We start from the raw sequence: 21,462 nt of genomic DNA, 5'->3' as shown, positions 1-21,462 counted from the left end.
ATACATTTCTAAGTATGTGCAATCCCCTGGAATCGAACCCACAACCTTGGCGTCATTAACGCCATGCTCTTACAGTACTGACATTGCCAGGTCAGGTTATAGCTTCCATTAAACACATTATGCTAAAAAGAATACACTTGTACTGGAAGTTTTGTTTAAAAGCCTAATTCAAAAGTGAAATGTAAATTTGTTGTTTGTCTCTAGTCAATTGAGAGTCACAGCATGGTGTTTTTCTTAAGGCATGAGCTATAACTTGTTATGTTGTTGGACAAGTTGTGATCAAGTTGGAATGCCGTCTTGAATTCAACCCTTTCTCCTATAGTGCATTCTTGCTGTATGACTGTATGCTTCTCTTGCAAATGTTTCTTCACATTAGCATGGTATTTTATTGTATTCATGGCTTTTGAGGTAAACACGTTAGAAGATATTAGATTAGACGTTTCATTGTATTTACTTAACCGCACAAAATCTCATAACTACATTAGAGCTGGAGTAAACCTTCACAAAAGTATATGAAATGTCTCCTTAAAAAGCCCTGGACCTACAAATCCTAAATGTCATGGAAGATGCGATCACCGCAGAATATAAATTTGTATTCCTCACAGCATTTACAATATCGTGTATACACACACACACAGAAAAATCAACTGCACACAAGTAGACTCTGCCAGATGAGAGCAGTTTAAGCGTCTGGTTGTGGCTTTGTCTTGGCGACCGATCAGTCGGTAGAAAGCATTAGAATTCTGCTGTTCTCTCATGCCTCATTGCACTGGAGACATGAATCAGCAGTTTGACTCTTCTCAACATGAGAGAGAGAAAGAGAGAGTCAGAGTGAATGGACCAATGTAAAGAGAGATTGAGGAACGGTAAAAATGAGGAAGGTTTAAAAAAAAAAGTCATTTCTCTGTAAAAAGCTTCTCGTACGGTAAATGACGTTTCTCTTTGAACTTTTCTCCTTCTTTGAATGTTTTGTTTAGGATAGACATTCCCTCAGTTACCGTGACTGAGCAACTGCAGTCCCCTCTTCAGATATTTATTAGGAGATTGTAGTGATGGCTCCTCCATGTAATTCCTGACACTAAACGCACCCCATAACATAAATTACAGCTGGGCTTACAGTGAAACCACTCTTTCAGTACAAAGGATAAAAGTCGGTATAACTAAAGGGTCATTTGTATTCTAGTCACATGAGGTGCAACCGCCAACAAACTTGATTTTATTTTAGTTCATGCATCTGGTTTGTTGGCTTGAACTTTGTGTTGTGGCCACAATTTATTCATAATAACTACAATTTTCTGCTGTGTATGGTCAGTTATTACATTTACATATTTGGCAGACGCTTATCCAAAGCGACTTACATTGCATTATACTTTACATTTTGTTTCTAAGTATGTACAATCCCCTAGGATCGAACCCACGACCTTGGCGTTGTTAGCCCCATGCTCTTACCACTGAGCTACAGGAAAGACAGGAGTCATTATTAGTAATGATGTTTGGAAATGCCCAGATATTTTTATCTAGAACAAGACTTTGATACTACAACCCAGTGTTAAATGTGCATTCCAAATGTTAATATCATTATGCTTAGAGTCAGAAAATAAAGATTTCTTAATCCATAAATAATTATGATTTGGCATAATTTTGTACTGTATAGCTGGGAATTTAGTTTTATTTTAGTTCCACCTCTCCTCTCCTCTATGCTCTATGACCTACTGAATTTTTCGGTTGTCTTGTTTAACTTCATCTTAACCCCCTGAACTACCTCCACTGAACGTTTTTAATGTATTGCTTTTTAAATCTTAATAATAAGGTTATGGTTATTAAAAATAAGTCAATTTAATAGCTAGTTCCCTCAAATTCAAAACAAGTGAAAAAAAATTCTGAATATGACGGCATTACGCAATAATACCACCAGACAAATATTTCATGATCTTTTTATTAGGTTTAATTAAGTGCCCATGCTCATTGACTTAACAATAAGTGATTACATTTGACCAGTTATTAGTAAATCTTTCTTTTTGTAGTAATAATAAGTCTGTCTGTAGACTTGTGATATGTGTTTAACCACATAAGTCTTCACTGCAGCAGTGGACGTTGACCTCAGGTGTACAGAACTCCTCACATGTGCGGGACAGAAAATCAACTGCAAAGAGAGATTATATTAAATCTATTAAATTCCCTTTAAGCACACATCATATTTACAGTAAATATGATTTGCCTGCCATTTTTTGGTGACAATACTCCACCTCTTATTTCAGTTGTACCAAATGTCTCTGAACTTACCACTGGCTGCTGTCTTGCAGTAGTTGGCAGAAGCAGGGCACTCAGTTTCAACCTTGCAGTTGTCCCCCTGGCAGGTAAAGCACCTCAGAGAGTGTACTGCAAATAGGAAACATTCAACAGTCACAGAGAGAAACAGAAACTACCCGATCTCTCATCCCTAGTGAACAAAAACTACCACCACACATACTGAAACAAAACTTACAAAAAAATCTGTTGATGTTTAATTTGAAGAAAAACTCAAACAAGAAACTTTTGCCCTCTTGCTCCCAAAACCTTTCTGCTCTGCTAAAAGAATCAGAAAATAAACTGATTTCTGTCCTTAAGTTCTAATTTATCGCTGAATTAAATCCAGTAACTAAAGTTCATTTTGAGTGATGTAGATAAAACACTCACCAGTCACACTGCAGACAAGCATCACAACAAGAGCACAGGCAAGAACCTTCATGGTTTCAGCTTAAATAAGATCTCACGGAAAGCAACAGGTCACAGGTTTGAATGTCAGTAGTGTGTGGTAAACTACATGAGTGTCTTGTGTTTTATATCCTGCTTGCTAAAGTAAAACCTGTTTAGCTTATGGCAGGCATGACGAGTATGCTGTTATACAGGTCCGAAATAATTGAACACCTTGAAGGAAGTTTTTAATACAGCGAGGAGAACAAAATGATCTGCTCGTTTTACATTTGTTGATTTTTAATTCTTTCACATTGTGTGTGTGACTTATTACCTTGCTGTTTAAAATTTGTATAAATAATTTTCTATTTAATAGTAAAAGTATCAACAGTAGAATGTTGAAATGTGAAACCTTAGGATAGCCGTGGGAAAAAAATGAAGAGATGTTTTAAAGACCATTTTCTGAATTTATTTTTTATAGGTATGTGTTTTGGTAAAGTTATAATTTTTGTTTCATTCTGTGAACTCCTATCAATATTTATCCCAAATATATATCCCAAATTTCAATTAAAAATATTATTTATATTCTCTTTTATTTGAGGAAAATAAAAACTGGAGAAACAGGTCAAAATAACAGAAAAGATGCTCTGTATTTTCAATTCAAATACTGCAAAGAAAACAAGTTTATATTCACTTTAAGCAATACAAGAGTAACATGTATTTAGGAAAAGTTCAAATTTATTTTTTGTGAAGTGACCCATACCTGAAATGTGACCTCTGCATTTAACCCATCCAGAGAGTAGTGAACACACGCACTGTAAATCGTGAACACACGTACACCCGGAGCAGTGGCCAGCTATCACTGGAGCGCCCGGGGAGCAAGTAGGGGTAAGGTGCCTTGCTCAAGGGCACCTCAGTTGTTACCCGCCGGCCCTGAGAATCGAACCGGCAACCTTCTGATCACGAGTCCGAATCTCTAACCATTATGTGATAACTTAGATTTTTTTAATTAACTTTTTGGTTTTTTTGCGCATTACTGGACACATCGGTTGTTTACTCAGGTTTGCTATTTAAATGTTAACGCACGTGCCAATCGCAGTCAAATAGTAACGGCAGACCCAAAGGAGCACAAACTCCCAAGAGCCATGAAGAGGGGACAAGAGTTGGCGCCAATAGCCTTGTGGTTGGGTGCCGACATATAGTGCCAGCGCACTTGCAGCCCGATCGGAGTTCGGTTCCTGTCTCAAGCGTCTTTTGCCGGTCCCACTCCCCCGTCTCTAACCAAAGCTTTCCTGTCTTTTCTCCACTGTCCTATCAAATAAAGAAAAAAGCCCCTAAAATATAACTTAAACAAAAAGGAGTGAAAAAGCGATGCAGCCAGAATTTTGCCTGTGTTTTTACATGCAACATGTGAATGGCCCTAACATTTCTATGATAAAACAGTTATCAAACATTAAACATTTAGCTACTTACATCGTGCTAGCTCTTGCACAGCTAAAGTGGACCTTAACCTCGGCTTCTGTCCATAGCAAATCACTAGTTACGTATGTAACTGTGGTTCTGCGAAATCCGGATGACCGCCAGAGGCTGTGCTTAAGCACTAGTGGGTAATAGCTATGCCAGCTTGATAGGTTGAGAATAATAGGGAGGCGGGGCAAAGAGGAAATACAAACATGCACGGTATGTGGAAAATACAGCATTTTTGAACCTTAAATCATGCATACACATTGCATTACATCTAAAACAAACGATAATATTAGTTTACGCCGTGTCATATGGCCCCTTTAAATTTTCATGTATTCATTTATTTAAAGGTATTGAAAGTCTTAAACTAACTCAATTACATTTGAGTAAAACACATCATATGTCTAAGTATTGTTTTGTGTTTAAAAAATGGTGATTGGTTGTTTTTTTAACTTTATTTAATATATAAATATAATGTTGTCTTAAGCATACTGTATATATCCTACACTACACTTACCTCACCATTTTTCTATTTCAGGCTCATAATCTCCTCAAATTCTCCTAAAATTGCTTTGTAGAAATGTAGAAAGGAACAAAGGAACAAACGAGACAAATACATTAAAATGCATTAAAAGTATGGAGTATGTAGATTGAATAGGTAATAATGTAAATTTGGGTAAATTTCGTATTTTCAGACTCATATCTTCAGTAATATTGACTTGGAAAATCTGAGCTCAGTTTCTGACATTGTTGAGATCCCTTCTGAAACTTTAATAAAGACCTTTGTGAGATTTCAGGGTCTTTCCTGCAGGCCGTGAGTTTAGTGGCCCACAGCTGTGTGTCCTGACATCTGCTTTATGTTTGATAGAAGAAAGCCAATCATATGTCTTAAAAACAACATAAGGGTGAGTAAACTAGTTTTTGGATTTTTCGAGTAAACAGATATGACTCACTGGTGCTTAACGGTCAGTGTTTAATGTTCCCAGATCAGCACAAAAGAAACACTAGACTAGACTCTTAATAATCAATGATACAATTACGTAACGTCTCTAGTGGTCCATGACACCATTAAATTCCCCCACAGATCAGCAGGAATTTTGTAAGAGGAGGAGAGGGACTCCACATTGGCTCACAAGAGGTACAAAAGCGAGACAGATTTAAACCAATACTCAAATATCAGAGCTACTACAGTCTGTCTCTCTCTCAGTGTTTCTGTTCCAGCGGTGATGTGAATAGGATTTTCTCAAACTCTGTCCCCATAAACACACACACAGTGCACCCCACATAAGTGACACAGAATAGAATGAAAAGAGGCAGTCAGGAGACAAGCACAAACAATTCTGGGCTCAACCCCCTCCTGCCCTTCACCCTCCCCACTGGACCTTCTCTCTCACTCTTCCTTTCTCTCTAACCCATTCTTTTCCCCTTTCCCCCCACCTCCTGTATAAAAGCCTGAAGCTCACCCACCCTCGATCCCACTTACCCATTTTCCTAACCATGGAGACCCAACGTGTTTACTCGTCCTACCGAAAGCGTTTCGGGACTCCAGGAGGCTCCCCGTCCGTGGGAATCACCAGCCGCCTCAGCTCGAGCCGCCTGTCCCTCCACAGCAGCCCGCGGCACCTCACCTCCAGCCCCATGACCCACTCCACCTCTCGCCTGTCCCTAGGTGGAGAGCGGCTGGACTTCTCGGCGGACTCCCTGCTGAAGGCCCAGTACCGGGAGACTCGCACCAACGAGAAGGTGGAGATGATGGGGCTGAACGACCGCTTCGCCAGCTACATCGAGAAAGTCCGCTTCCTGGAGCAGCAGAATAAGATGCTGGTGGCAGAACTGAACCAGCTGAGGGGCAAGGAGCCGAGTCGACTGGGCGACATCTACCAGGAGGAGCTGAGGGAGCTCCGCAGACAGGTGGACAGCCTCAACACTGGAAAAGCAAGACTGGAGATAGAAAGAGACAACCTGGCCTCGGACTTGGCCAGTGTTAAACAGAGGTAAGAATACTCCTGAATTGAACATTTTTCTATTAACTAAGTGAAAAAGGGTCTGAAATACTGCAGAAATTATCCACAACATTTAGTGAATTGAAGGACACGTGCAAATCATTTGGTTTAAACTGAAAGTGTTCATGGCCATGTTTCCTCAAGATGCTCTTTTTCACACAGAAGTAATGTTGGATTCTCTCGAATGCAAAATAAAAGCGTATCACTAGACTTTTTTGCACTTAAAAACAATTAAGTTGGTAAAATGTATTTATTTATTTTTGGCCATATCTTACCTCACCTAAGTGAACAAGTGAGCCAGGACTAAAAACAGTTTAACAACAAAAAAGAAAATACAAGTGGATACTGTTTATGAATAAGAAACTGAGCATGTTTCATAAACTAAATATGGATTATATCAACGTACTTCCGACAGATAACGTTCTGAGAAACTTTAGTGGTTTTATTACTTTTACACAGATTTTTTATAAAGCTTTTCAAAGGATGAAATTGCTGGCTAACTCAAAGTCAAAGTTTGCTGAGAACTGACCTCACTGATGCTTATAGGGGCAACGTTTAATATTGAATAAATTAACATTTAATAAAAAGACTATGGAAGAGTGGAAGCTTTTGTAGCAGCAAATTGATGTGAAAGTTTCTATTAGGGCACAAGCTTTAAGTGAAATCATTAAATGAAATAAAAGCACATGTGGGTGGGGTTGTCTACGTACTTTTAGTCATGTGGTGTGACGTGCATTTCAAGTTAAATGCTAAAGAATGCTAAGAGCAACAGGACAATAACGTCAAAAAAAAAGGTCAACAGCCATGTCATAGAACCTCATACCCCTTAAGGAAAGAACAGCTTTAAAGAACATTTTAGGCATTAGTGTTTCAGCATCTTGGGCTTTTCTTAACACAAGCACTATACTGCAATGTCAATATTCACAAATGTATAGCACTTGAAAACAATTCATTGAGGGGCTCCTCATTTCTCCTTTTCTAAATGTCTTTCTCTCTCATTCTATCCCACACTGCCTCTCTTTTCAAGTCTTACACACAGAATGGTATGGGGGCAGAGAGGGGCACAATACCTCAGTACAGCTTCCACAAAAGCCACACACACCCCGTGCAGATGTCTGTTGTTAGCCAGAGAGAGAAGAACCACATTTATAACCAAAGGCCAAACCTGCATATTTTTATCTGATTGAAATCTTAAGCAATAGGCTGCTTTCCATACCAGGAAGTTTCAAGATATTCAGTGAACTATTTATTTTAACATCTCGATATGAATAAAAACGAAAGCATGTCTTAAAATATCCCTGACAGGAGAATGGATGCACATATAAATATCAGCCAGATCTCTAGTTAATATTGACCAAACATCAATGCACAACACAAATAAAAGTTGATAGAGATGATCAAATATTTGAAACAACATCCAAACGCAAAGTGCTTACTTCTAGACAACTAGAAGTTGTTTATTGCTTGTGTTGATGTATGTTGTACAAACTCTGTCTGGTGTATCCGATCATTTTGGAATTCCAGCGTCACATGAAAAATGTGAAATGTATTTCAGCTCCACCCCGTGGGAAACACAGTATCTGCAGCGTGTTCGTGTATGCGTGTGAATATCTAATGAAGCATGAGTGATCTATATTGAACTATGTCCAGCACTTCCAGCCGCCCCGCCCCAAACGGGCGTGAGAAAATTACTTGAGTGAGAAAATTCATTTCAGAAATGATCCCTGATTTCTTATCACTCTTTCAGACTGCAGGATGAAACGGTCCTTCGGCAAGAGGCAGAAAATAACCTCAACACCTTCAGACAAGTAAGAAACCCTTTATTCCCATCTCATTTATGTGAATCATGAATAAGTTAGTTATATTACTGTCATGCATCTTGTGAATCTTGACGCTAGGATGTGGATGAAGCTGCTATGAACCGCGTACAGCTGGAGAGGAAGATTGATGCTCTGCAGGATGAGATCAATTTTCTGAAGAAGGTCCATGAGGAGGTTTGTAATCTCTCTCCTTCAGTCTGTTCAGTGAATTTGTATTTTACTCTGAAGTTGTGTTGAGACAGGCAGCAAAAATCAGACCTGCATATGTATTATTGCAAATCTCTTTAGAATAAAAAAAATGTCACGATACCAAACCGTTCCACTATCTGATTTGTGGTTCCTTTTCTTTCTTCTTGCATCTGTTCTGTGTGTAGGAGATGAGAGAGCTGCAGGAGCAGTTGATGGCCCAACAGGTTCATGTGGATCTGGATGTATCTAAGCCAGATTTAACTGCTGCACTGAAGGACATCAGAGCTCAGTATGAGGCCATGGCCACCTCTAATATGCAAGAGACTGAGGAGTGGTATCGATCAAAGGTATAAACACACACACACATCCATTCTCTTTAGTATACATTTTCATCGTTTTTTTTAAATATAAAAGTGATCTAAACAGCATTTGCTCCTCCTAGTTCTCTGATCTGACTGATGCAGCCAATCGTAACGCAGAGGCTCTGAGACAAGCCAAGCAGGAGGCCAATGAGTATCGTCGACAGGTTCAGAGTCTGACCTGTGACCTGGAATCTCTCCGTGGGACTGTGAGTGTTTCACTCTTATAACAGTTATGTTGGGTTAAGAAAAATAAAGAATAAAAATAAAATCCTCTCTCACCTTTAAATCTCAAACCTCTTTTATTCAATTTAAGAACGAATCCCTTGAGCGCCAGCTCAGAGAGATGGATGAGCGGTTTACGCTGGAGACAGCTGGTCATCAGGATACCATTGCCCATCTGGAGGATGAGATCCAAATGCTCAAGGAGGAGATGGCCAGACACCTGCAGGAGTACCAGGACCTGCTTAATGTAAAACTGGCCCTGGATATTGAGATTGCCACCTACAGGAAGTTGCTGGAAGGGGAGGAGACCAGGTCAGAAGGATGGAACAGGCTAAACTGACAATCAAATAAAAGATAAAATGATTCACTAATTAGGTTCATGTTTTTTTCTCACTTTTTCTAGAATCACAGTTCCTGTGCAGAACTTCACTAATTTACAGTTTAGAGGTGACTAATACTTTTGTTATTTATTACTGATATTTTCTACAGCTTAAATGTCTCTTATTTACTAGTACGTGCTGTGTTGTGTTTTGTTAGAGACCAGCATGGACACCAGGCTGACTCCAGAAGCACATGTGAAGAGAAGCATAGTTGTGCGAACTGTTGAGACTCGTGATGGGGAGGTAAACTATATTCATGCTATTTATTACTGTAAATTACATAATGTCCACCGCAGCTGAACGCACCTCTGGTTCATCACCAGCAGATGGCAGTGTTTAATTTTTCAACAATCTCTCTCACAACACACGGTCAACCTCAAACAACATTGTTCGTTTAAATTGTTGCTATCTGTTTCAGCTAAAGCTAACCTATAAAATCTCTGTTTCAAAGATTATTAAAGAGTCCACTACTGAGCGAAAGGATCTGCCGTAATGATACTCAGGCACTGGATCGGCTGCTTTCCCTCATAACGCTTCTGGATGCTGTGATCAAGGCAACATCGTCAATGTTTTTGTCAACTTTCCCTGCTAGAGTTCTGTCATGTGCTTAAAAAAAAAGAATGCAATTATTTTGAGTTAGAGCAACTATAGGCTAGTATGAGCAAAAACAGAAGGCTTTTTCTTTCTTTTGTTTATTTTCTCTCTTTATCTGTCTCTCTCTCTCTCTCTCTCTATGTTATGAAGAAGAGTCTATCGTGGGAGTAGACTAGTTTATCTCTGATTGTACCATTAAAAGTCATGGTTGGACAGATGAAGGAAGTAAAACAAGATGTTTAGTTAGTTAGTGGTCAGAGTGCAGGATGAGCAGAATGGTTTGAGCAATGTAGGTTTTGTCAAGCACAAACTTAGAAAACAGGTTCTGAAATGTGTTGTAGACTTGACGAAAACGAGCAGAATATGGTGGTATTTGAATCCGAATGATCAGTGTTAAAGTAAAGGAGAAGGAAACTGTAAAAACCGGGATCTTTGAGAGTTTTAAAGGGATGATTATGTCAGCGGTGCTATGTGAATATTTTATGAATATTTGCCCAGAACTCCCCCCTCACTGTTGCTCATCTCTTTGGACCCAGGTTAAAATGCTTTAAATGCAACGACGTTTGTTGACTTTTTGACCCATAGGAAAATGATTTAATATAGAAAGCGGGAAAATTCTAATCTAAAACCCTTACCATTCTTTACTTTTTCCATCTCTTATTGAATTCATTATGATACTCTAGTCACATACTGTTACCCATTATGTAAACAAATTTCAGTGATGTTTAATATTCAATTTGTCCCCTTTCTGCTTTTGCTTATTGTTACTAAAACATTTTATTGTCATACTGTGAGATAATACTATCAAGTAACAATTAAGTGAACTATGTTGTGCACTGAAGAAGGCCACATTTCTACAGTACTCTTGTATGATTAACATAGGTCACTTTTTTGTGGCAGCTAATATTAATAACAATAAAAAATTCGTTGGAAATTGTCTGTTCATAATCTTATACACAGTGGATGCTCACTCAATGTGTCATAATAGTAAATGGCTTTCTATTAATGTCCAATGAGTGAAGCCAATGGGAAGAGACAGTGAATCTTCAATCACATGTGATGTCTTTACTAATATCTGACAAGGGCTCAATGAGTCAGAAGGCTTGAGTGACAGAGGTGAATGATGCAATTATGTTATTAATGCTATTCAATTCTGTTTGATATCAATGTAATAAATGCATGCAGGTTTAGCTATTGCAGTGAAACTTAAAGCGGAAGAGCATTCTCACCACAAAATCTATTCACAGGCTTACAAAAGGGAAATCTCTTTTTGACGAGAAGTCAACGTCACGTACACATTCTTGGTCTACAAGGTCAGTATAAAATCAGTAAGACTAAGGATCTGTTCATATTAATGGATATTATTAGTTTGAAAATGCACCACGTATAATATTTGCAATACCAGCGAGTCTTTGGGGTTAAAACATTCTTACTGAAATTAAAATTAAAGCAACAATATTAAAATCATGAAGTCAATGTGACAGTGCACTTTGTACAGTTTGTCAAACCACTCTGCACGTAACTATTTGAACAGAATGGGCAGAAATTTGCTGGTCTAGACTCCATTTACCTTAGCCATACAGATCAAGCTTACGCAACTTCTTTTTTGGAAATTCAAAAAATGCCTGGCACAATCTGGGAACATACAGTATTCACCAGACTATCTCTATAAGCACTGTGCAAGAAAGAAATAGTGAATCCAAAATCCAAATTTATGAAATTAAAAGAAAACCATTAAGCTTTGAGATCATTTTCCAGCACCGTTTGGACTAAAGTTCCTGAAACATTTTTTGTTATCCTGGAAAAACTCTTCACATCCCGATAATAGAAGACACAGGACCATTAAATGTTTGTCATATTATGCTCAAAACTATAGCTTGCCTTTCCGAAATAGCCGACCGTACCTTTACCAGTATCTTATCTGGAGAAATTGGGGCATATTGAATGAGTCATCTGGGACGCGGAAACTGTTACAAGGGCATCTGAGAGGAATAATTACATGCCGTCCCCACTGATGCATTACAAAGAAGTGTTAAAGACAAACAACTTCTTAAACATCTAAAAGGCAATACTTAACACACAACACATGCTTTAATATCATCTGGACATTTGACTGGTTCCAAGTTAACACTCTGTATAAGAAATAAATCAGTATGCAGACTTATTTCTGTATCAGAGGCTAACATGGGCATGAAACTCCAGTTCAGGAGAAAGTCCCTCCAGAAGCAGATAAATCTTATATGCCACACAAGATTTAGTAGGAAACATTGGCTGCAAGCCTAGTACTGCAGGTACAGGCACAATAGCAGGTTATTATAGAGTCATGTCATTTGAAATGCTGCTACCAGTTTTCTGATAATAGCACCTGAAATTCACTTTTTGCATCACTTCAATTGTCTAACACACAATGGTTCATCTTGCTTTGTATTATTTCTGTTAGCAGAGCAAAAATAGACTCTTAATTTGTGTCTGTGAGAGAGCGAGATAAAAACTAATTTCCCAGGATTTGTGAAGACTGTCAGAAGATGAGTGTCAGAAGACTGTAGTGACAATATCTCTGCCCATCAGACACCAACAGCACCGCTGGATGTTACACAGAAATGTGTTGAGATAGATGGAAGGATTAGGGTGATTGTAAAGAGGTCTGACACCAAATGACAGACTTGGCAGATTGTGACATGCTTCGTGAGGATTCTCTGGGTGCCTGAGTAAGAGCTGGCGGCGCTGAGGGATCAGACTGAGGTTAAATAAGAGATGTTTGACTATAGCCCTGAAGACCTCTCTGATTCGCCTGCATGTTTGCCATGCAGCGGGGGAAAGTTTATCTAACCGTTCATATGAGCTTAGTGTGGCGGGTGAGACTGAGGGACTTATTTGGTAGAGCTGCATGTGTTTGTCAGTATGTGTGGAACATTTCTGAACCGTTATAAGACGTGGGCTTACGTAAGACAAGCTTTTGACCTTGCAGGGCGAGTCATGGATTCCCAGGACATGTAATGATAAAATGTACAATGTGCGTTAGATGATGCATGAATGTTAAAGTGTGTCAGATGTTTTTCTCTGAGTCTCTCCTATGGTTATCAGTTCAGCAGCTCGGGCTCATGCCTGTGAAACTAGAAGTATGTGGGCCAGATAAAACACTTCAGTAGTGATGTTCTCATTTGGCCGGACACAGATGGGGGATTTTTCCATTCTGCGATGTTACCGAAACATTCACAGAGGTGATGGGGTGAAAGCTCACTTTTATTTGTGCTTTAACAGTCGATCACAAGGGTAATTTAATTATTTTGGAAACCATTATGATACAATACACAACTATATCAACTGTTGTGTCACCCAATGCAGGAAATCAAGAAAGAAACCCTCACGCTAGTTGTTATGGACATGTGCTACTGGTGTCTAAGTATAGATCCCGTTTCATCAAACAACGAGTACACTGCAAAACTTACTGACAGCTCTATTAACGTTAACACACTACAATGTGAAAATTTGTTTATAATATATGTTTAATTGAAAGAAACGGATTGCTGTTTTATGAATAATAAACACATTGACTAACAAACAAGAAGGCTATTTTCAGTTATTTTGGAGAAATGATTAATCACTGTATAAAACACTGTACTTTTTACAGAGCTTTCCCGAACGGGAGGTGTTGACCATACTTATCTTTTTGAACCTCTTGAATTTTCTTTTATCTGACTTAGGACAGTACCATGCACCGTTTTCCATCTAGGCTACTTATCACCTGCTCTTTAATCTTATATCACATGAGTTGTACAAGTAAATGTTTTTCTTCACGCTTATTTGTGAAATCCAAGCTGGTCTTGAATTGCATGCTCATCTCTTTACCACAGCTGCTGCTGCATGCTTTAAATGTAATGAATGTTGTTATTCTAAAATCAAGTGTTAAGTATAAATTGTGAGAGGAATACTGTTTTGCTCGTTGTGTGGACTGGATCCCACTAGGACATAACCTACCTGATAAACGACACAGAGAGAGAGAGAGAGAGAGAGAGAGAGAGAGAGAGAGAGAGAGAGAGAGAGAGAGAGAGAGAGAGCATCGTGAGCGCGCATCTGCCTTCTGTCAAAAGTGACAGCTGCGTCTAGTACCTCCCCAAGCACCATTACATTCACATTGAGCTTCAGCAGTCACCTCTAAAATATCGCGCTTCAGTTTTCCATGCTGCCTGCCTGTTGTTTTTGCGATTTTTGTTTTAACATGTTCCGGCTGTTTTCAGAGAGCACCCCGTGGCATTCCCACAGCGCGCAACGACATTTTATCTAACAGCGCGGCATTTCTACTGCCATTGATGTTTGCGGAGTTGCGAGACCTGAAACGGGAAAATATTCGCTTCATTTGAAATCAGACTCGCTCTTATAAACATCCCTAGCAAACGAGCGCTGCAACTCGGAGACTTCACTTTCGAGAGCATTCTCGCCGAGTTTCCCCCGGCACCATGTGATCGAGTTCTAGCATATCTTCCTCTTTCTTTCGCAATCATCCTTCTTGAAAGACGAAGAGAGAAAAATAAGAGGTTCCTGAGTGTCACGGCTCGGTCCACGCGTGAAAATGCCTGTGCGCCGGGGACACGTCGCTCTCCAGAACACCTATCTGGACACCATCATCAGGAAATTCGACGGACAAAGTAAGTTTTGAAACTCCAGCTTTGCTACAATTGTTATTTACATGTAAAATATTTAGATTGTTATAGTTTATTAAAAAAATAGATTCAGCAATGTTTGAATTATTGATTTGTGGGGGAGGGGGGGTCGAAATACGCCGTGGCAAACTGTACGTTTGAAGCGTATAGGTCAGACACGTGTTCCTATGGCGGTTCATTCATGTGACAGTTCTTATGCATTGTGCACATGGGCTACATAAAGGGGATGTGTCGCTTATCCTTTGAACCCAAATTTGCTAATCACCATCGGTCATGCTTTTCTTTTTCTGGTGGGTTTTGTGCACCTGCTTGTTTCTTTTCGGATCATAAATTAGGCTAGTAAATATTTCCTGTCCCCCCCCCCCACTTCACATTTTCAAAAAGACCTAACGTAATATATGTTACAGGTGGCACGACATTCATTCAGTATGTAACCGGATGGTATTCTCTGGCTAGGTTCGGTGGTGCAAGGAGAAGACAGAGACGTGTAATTGCATTCAACAACAAAAAAGTTTATTTCAAAAATAAAAGCAACCCCAAATTATCATAGGCAAATATGCACAAAGTTTATTATAGCAGTCGTTTTAAAAACTGGCAAGATTAAAAAAAGACACCCTCAAAAAAAAAAGGTTACTCGGGTCACAATCAAATGTGGAAAGCTAAATTGGACCATACACAAGGACAAGTTAGTTACTAGGAACTACAAGGCTAAAGCTTACCTCAGGGGTGGCAAACTAGCTGAAAAGAATCGTGCTCAACCACACACGTGCACAGCAAACACTAGTAAGACGTGCAACAACCTGGTGCTCCACCCACGTGACTAGCCTCCGCACACTCAGTCTTGATTTTAACTAGTTAAAAACCAGAATAGAGGGGTTAAGAAGTCCAATGCAAATATTAATCACTTACTCAATACGTAAACCAAAAAAGACACAAAAAAGGCAATCATTCAGTAAATGACCACATCGGTTGACAATATATTCAGCGTGTACTATACCAGCCCAAAATGAAACGACAATGAAATGTTGCAGGGATAAGGACGCGCTACCAACTCAGCCTTTACGGCCCGGTGCCGACTGATTACACGGGACTCTCAAAACAGAAATGACAAAATGGAAAAGAAAAAAAACCCCCTCATAATCATAATACAAGTAAGTTATATTGAAAACTAGTAAACAAGAAAAACAAAACAAACCGAAACAAACAGCGTGTGAACAGCGCGAGGCTGCAAACAAACATACCACTGAATAAAATACTCATCAGATTGATATAAAGATAACTACATCATACATACTCGAATCCACGGGCGAACAAACATCTAGAAATAGGATGCCTTCATAAAAGGCATATTAAGTCCACTAGAAAAACTTAACCACAACCATAGCATTGCTATCGCAAGCCTACCTACAAGCGTTAATCGGGCGCTTGACGCAACTCCCGAGAGGCTTGACTGGACCGGCTGACCCACAGTTACTGAAGACCGGAAGAGGGGCGGGCATAACACCTACGTTCGATTGCTTCCTGCTAATGTGCTTAAATACACCAGCCCTTATTACCCTAATTGCTCATTCAAGCAGGGAGCAACAATTAAAGGGAAGCCCCACCCCATACTGCTACAAGTACACTTTCAGGATTTGTCAGGAAGAGTTATTTAATATTAACAAAATCCTAACCCTTACTCTCATTTGAACTTAAATCCATATCTTTGCCTCAAATTCCAACCTAAACACAATTTTAAATAAATGGTCAAAAAGGGTCCATGCTTTAAATAATTTCAATGATCAATACAAAGCATATTTTATATGCTCATTTCATGTACAAAATATTTTTTATTTTTTGGTAGTGGCACAGATTCTTATTTTTAAAGTCTCTTAATTTACAGCATTTTAGTCTATATGTAAAACAAACAAAAAATGAATACAGGCTGTTTATATATTTTTATTTGTCTTTTTACAAGTTGCCCTCAATATTTAACAGATGTATCATAAAATTCTTAATTCATTCACCCTATTCTGCATAAGTCAGTTATGTGTATTTTGCATTGAACTCTTTTTTATCTTTTTAGGTATACATGTATGCATATGTGTGCTAGTGCATGTAGATGTGTGATCATGAGCCAGCTCCTCCCTTCTCTCCCTATCAGTTAGGGCTAAGTGTCATTTTGTGGCTGCTAGGCAACCATCTCAGTGCATTGTGTTCTGTTCTGTTCCTAAAGTAAAAAGGCGATAATGAGTATGATGCTGAGGGTCATTAAAGTTCCTGTCACCATTACTATTCAGAGATGGAGAAACAGCATTGAGATTTAGAGATAAAAGCATAAACAGCATAAACAGTGTATATATATAGAAAATGGCCAAATAGAAAACAAATATCTTCTGTTCAAAACAAAACCTAAACCTTTTAACATCATTTAGATGTGTTGCTCTCTGGAATACATTAGAAAGGCAAAGATTGTGTTTTTCACTTGTTAGTGAAGCTGATGGGTATGCTGATAATACAACTGTCAGCAGATTTCCTGCTTATGACACCAACCACCGGAAATACAGACATAACATGTCTTGACAAGCAGTGAAAGAAAATATCTATGCCTGTGTTAAGGTTAAACCCCTATGGCAAAAAAAATGTCCCCACAGTAATACTAGTCATTTTTACCTTTTTTAGAAATGTTAAAAATAATTTTGTGTTTAGAGGATGGTTGTGCATGTTAAGCCTTAAGTATAGTTACTTTTTTACACAGTTGAACTCGCATTGCAAAGTATAATTACAGGTGTTCGACGCATGTGCATTGCGACAAAATTGCAATACCTCTCCTGGTAAGGAGCAGTTAAGCAGCGCAAACGAAAAATGATGCGCGGTTACAAAAATGCTGAAATTTGCATCACGCACTTTGCGCTGACTCTGGCTTACACGTAAAAAGTGAAGTATGCTTTAGGTTTAAGAGATAAGATACAGTTACTGTATAAAAGGCATTGTGTGTATGGAAAACAAGGAGACACAACGAGCAGTCACCACAGATAGATTATTAAACATCCTAAATTATGCTTTTTTGTAAATGTAAAAAGGTTTCTTTACTGTACTGACTAAAGAAATGTGTGACACTGACCATTGCTTCCATCCAAGCGCATAATGAATGCTCCACTGATGATCTTTGCAACATTGTCAATTCATGATAACATTGTCTGGTTTTGCTCAAGTTGAGTTTTTAGTCATTGCCACCACAGTGCACGCTGCCATTAAAGCAAACGCGAATACTAAAAAAAATCACGTTAACTTTTCTCTTCATATTGTCTCAATAAAAAGGACTAGCTCTGTTAGTGTTTTTCTCCTAGTCCTCACCTAACGGCATATTTATTTTCTCTTCATCAACTCATCCGCAGATCGTAAGTTCCTAATAGCCAATGCCCAGATGAAGAACTGCGGGATCATCTACTGCAACGATGGCTTCTGTCAGATGTTTGGTTTCTCGCGGGCGGAGATCATGCAGCAGTCCTGCACCTGTCAGTTCTTGGTGGGGCCGGGCACTATGAAGAGTGCCCTGACACAGCTGGCACAGGCACTTCTCGGATCAGAGGAACGCAAGGTGGAGATCCTCTACTACTCTAAAGAAGGTATGCTGGACTGAGAGAGATTAACAGTGTAAATACTCATTAGGCTACTATATTCATTTATTCATTTAGAAAGCTTACAATTTTATTTTTGAATATGTAAAATGTACCTTGGTCTGGAGTCCTCATTGCTAGTTACAGCCATGACCAAAACATCAACAGAACCGCCTCCCCCCACTCTACCGGTCTACAGTGCCCTCATACAGGAACAGATGAAAGGATAGGCTGACCCTCCACAAATTGTTAAGCTTGTGTGTGTGCGTTGTAGCTGAGCTAAAAAGTGGACAGGTGTTCTTTCGGTCAGGAAGTGGTGCACTGATAACATTTCCATGACAACGGGACTCCAGAACCCCACACCCCTATTACTAAACTAGTCATCTAGCACAAGACGCACCCGTGGACCAATGTGCTCATGTGTGGCATCGCTCTGTTTCTACCATTAACATATTTTTAGTGAATTCAGCTTCTAGGTGTGTGTCACAGTTGAGCTGGAGAATAAACAGCACCTTTGTTTGTGTGTGTGTGCGCGTGTGTGTGTGTGTGTGTGTGCGCGCATGCGTGTATGCGTGTGTGTGTGTGTGTGTGTGTGTGTGTGTGTGTGTGTGCGTGCGTGTGTGTCCATTACGCCTATGGACTGTCCCCACGGAGATAATAAACCAGACATGTGCGTGTGTGTGTGTGTTATTGCAGGATCTATATTTAGAGTGGTTGATGGCCTGCTTTAGTGAAGAGCTGAGGGAGGTCTGGCTGACTTTAATCATGCTGTTCTTTCTCTGGTTTTTCTGCCCAGCCTCTTCGTCACTCTCTTCTCATTCCCTTCGGTTTGCAACATGTCATATCTCCTTTATTGGCTTTCTGTTGCTAGTTGTTTTTGGGTTAAAAGTGTAATGCATGGTGCTTTCAATAGCACTGTCATAAAGACAGTTTATCTTTTAGAGTCTTATAGACAAAATATAAGCGCCCTTCAAATGTTCTCGAGCATCTGCATGTTTATCTGAGGGGGTTTGGAGCTGGAGGATTTCTCGTGGGTTTTTATCTATTTCCTGGGGGAATATGGGCCTCTCGAACGGCAGCACCTGTGTGTGGGTGTCTAGTTGTGTGTTTGTGTGACTGTCAGTGTGTTTGGACTACATACAGCTTTCTGATACATTGGTATTTAAAACAGTTTTTCATGAAAACTGTTCAGGGAAAACGTCAGCATTTACTCAAACATCTTTATTTAATTTGACTGATAAAACATGCTTGTAAGACACATAGTTTTAGTTTAGACTTTATAAACTAGAATTTAATGACTCTGGCTGTAGGATATTGTTCAATTCATTGTATTGCCATGACTTTTAAGAACAATAATCTAGAGAATATTAATTTTTTAACAAATAATGATCTGCATTGATAAATCTAATATAATTCAGTTTTGATTAAATGGTGAAAAGACCATCCACTGACAAATCTCTCATAACTTACATATACAGTACTGTGCTGGAGAGAGAGAGTCATTATCCACACAGAAAAATCTACTATGACAGTACGACCTGTAGTAGTTAACACTCAAAACAATACATTCTCTACAGTATGTGTGGGTGCAGTACGTATTATACCTTCAGGGCATACTACATCCGTGTTTTTAGTGTCATGTGATCTGTATGTTTGTCAAATTATGACAGACTAACACGATGAAAAATAACTCACTCAGGTGTTGTTAAAGAGGTATGACTATATGACTATACGAATGACTATACGTCATTTACATTTAAAGGTCCAGTATGTGAAATTTAGTGGCATCTATTGATGAGGTTGCGAATTGCAACCTACGGCTCACTCCACCCCTCCCTTTTGAAGCGCTATGGTGGCTGACACAGGGCTAAAATGTAATCACGTTTCTTCTTCTTTGCCGAAGTAGATAACGTATTTACGAAACGTGCTCTCTAGAGCAGTTTGTCCGTTTGGGGCAACTGTAAATACAACATGGCGAATTTTATGTAAGGGGACATACTGGACCTTTAAAAAGTGTCCACCTCACAGTTTTCTGTTACGGGGGCAAACATGTATTTGCCTGTGAGATATACGGTACATGAACTTGCTTTGAGTGTTGTTTTAATCTTGAATTTAAAAAGAGTCTCAGTACCCCATTGTCATTTTGCATACCCCTGTTTGAGCACCACTAATCGAAATAATCCAGTTGTCATATAAGGAAATCATTTCTCTTTGTCTTTCAGGAGTGTGTCGGCCATGCTTGGTGGATGTTGTTCCAGTAAAGAATGAGGAAGGAGTTGTTATCATGTTCATCTTAAACTTCCAGGAGCTTTTAGACCCCTCCCTGAAGGAAGGTGGCATCAAACAGCGCATGACACATGCGCTACGGGCAGGTGTGTGTGTTTCTGTCTATCTGTTTAAAAGCTATTCTAGCCCTTTTTGTTATACAACCTTATAAGGTCAAAAGAGAGTGTTGTGTTTGGCGTCAAGGTTGGTGTTTATTATAATAATTGTTATTATAATCAAAAAGAAGATCTTTAATATCTCATTAACTGTAATTAACTTCTGACAAGCAGTGAAATTAAATGGAAGCACATAAGAATCTTTAAGTCTTCTTAATATTCTCCTGATATTCTCTCTCATCTCTCTTTTGGAGTTTCAGCTTAACAGTGTCACGCACTCACCGGTGCTCATTGTTGCCAAGATACTAAACCAAACTCAATCAAATGAAATGTGAACTCAATTATTTCTCCCTAATTTCCCCTTATCTCTCTAATTACATCTTGCTCAACAATGAAAGCAAGCTTTTATTGAGATGATCTAATATTCTTGCTTGTGTATCAGGTCAGAGACGCAACATGAGGCTGAGAATGCCCTCGCTCCGTGTCAAACGCATGCCATCTCTCCCAAAAGACCCCTTTGAGGGTGTGGTGGTAGACTATCTACAGGTACGTGCGCGTGAAATACACATCTATGATCATTTTTCACCACACACCTGATCTATAGCTCCTCCCGTTTGTCCTGCAGCCCTCTACTGAGGAGGTAAGGCTGAAGGAACTTCAGATCGCATCTCAGGAGAGCTGCATGAAATCAGAGACCCAGGTCTTGATTCAGCAGAACCCCTCCACATGTGGATTCTCCTCCCCACTGTCACAGCCCACAGACCGGTTAGAAACCAACGTGGCTAACCTCAAACACAGCCACTCCAGAGAGAGCGTGGCCAGCCTGCGCCGGGCCTCTTCACTGCATGACATAGATGACACGAGGGACCAATGGAGCGGTAAGAATAATAGAATGGGTATACAGCCTGTTGAAACAAACAGTATTATGCTGGTTTGGTATGTTTTTATGCATGGTAGCTTGTTTGAGCTGGTTTAAGCTGGTCATGTGCTGGTTTAAACTGGTCCTGAGCAGGAGCTAGTTGCTTAGGACCAGTTTAAGATCAGCAGATGGCCATCTTAATCCAGCTCAAACCAGCTACCCTGCTCCAAAACATACCTAACCAGCATATGCTGT

General features: G+C 39.4%; 3 protein-coding genes across 5 annotated transcripts in view; 2 read left to right on the top strand and 1 right to left on the bottom strand.

The window, feature by feature from the left end:
• Positions 1-1,920: 1,920 nt before the first annotated feature.
• On the bottom strand, positions 1,921-2,811 carry ly6d (lymphocyte antigen 6 family member D). Its single transcript, XM_057346536.1, has 3 exons — positions 2,677-2,811; positions 2,284-2,379; positions 1,921-2,143 (listed from the first exon to the last, which is right to left on the bottom strand). Exons 1-3 carry the CDS (start codon positions 2,726-2,728, stop codon positions 2,061-2,063), a joined length of 231 nt encoding a protein of 76 aa, XP_057202519.1. The 5' UTR covers positions 2,729-2,811; the 3' UTR covers positions 1,921-2,060.
• Positions 2,812-5,060: 2,249 nt separating this feature from the next.
• Positions 5,061-10,656, top strand: gfap (glial fibrillary acidic protein). The gene is made up of 9 exons (XM_057345167.1): positions 5,061-6,131; positions 7,888-7,948; positions 8,039-8,134; positions 8,335-8,496; positions 8,592-8,717; positions 8,825-9,045; positions 9,137-9,180; positions 9,271-9,356; positions 9,565-10,656. Exons 1-9 carry the CDS (start codon positions 5,635-5,637, stop codon positions 9,604-9,606), a joined length of 1,335 nt encoding a protein of 444 aa, XP_057201150.1. The 5' UTR covers positions 5,061-5,634; the 3' UTR covers positions 9,607-10,656.
• A 3,130-nt stretch (positions 10,657-13,786) lies between these two features.
• Positions 13,787-21,462, top strand: part of kcnh6a (potassium voltage-gated channel, subfamily H (eag-related), member 6a) — a 30,708-nt gene continuing 23,032 nt past the window's right edge. Inside the window, exons 1-5 of one of the 3 annotated variants that reach the window (XM_057345165.1) lie at positions 13,787-14,353; positions 17,746-17,976; positions 20,190-20,339; positions 20,791-20,894; positions 20,974-21,226. In XM_057345165.1, coding sequence (XP_057201148.1) covers positions 14,278-14,353; positions 17,746-17,976; positions 20,190-20,339; positions 20,791-20,894; positions 20,974-21,226 — 814 coding nt within the window. In that variant the 5' untranslated portion in view covers positions 13,787-14,277. The remainder of the gene's footprint in view (positions 14,354-17,745; positions 17,977-20,189; positions 20,340-20,790; positions 20,895-20,973; positions 21,227-21,462) is intronic. The other 2 variants (XM_057345164.1, XM_057345163.1) reach the window with 2 other exon arrangements.

The sequence above is a fragment of the Triplophysa rosa genome, linkage group LG11, assembly GCF_024868665.1.
Source record: "Triplophysa rosa linkage group LG11, Trosa_1v2, whole genome shotgun sequence".
Classification (NCBI taxonomy): Eukaryota; Metazoa; Chordata; class Actinopteri; order Cypriniformes; family Nemacheilidae; genus Triplophysa; species Triplophysa rosa.
Note: the sequence above shows the minus strand (reverse complement) of the source record. Positions and strands in the feature narration are given on the sequence as shown.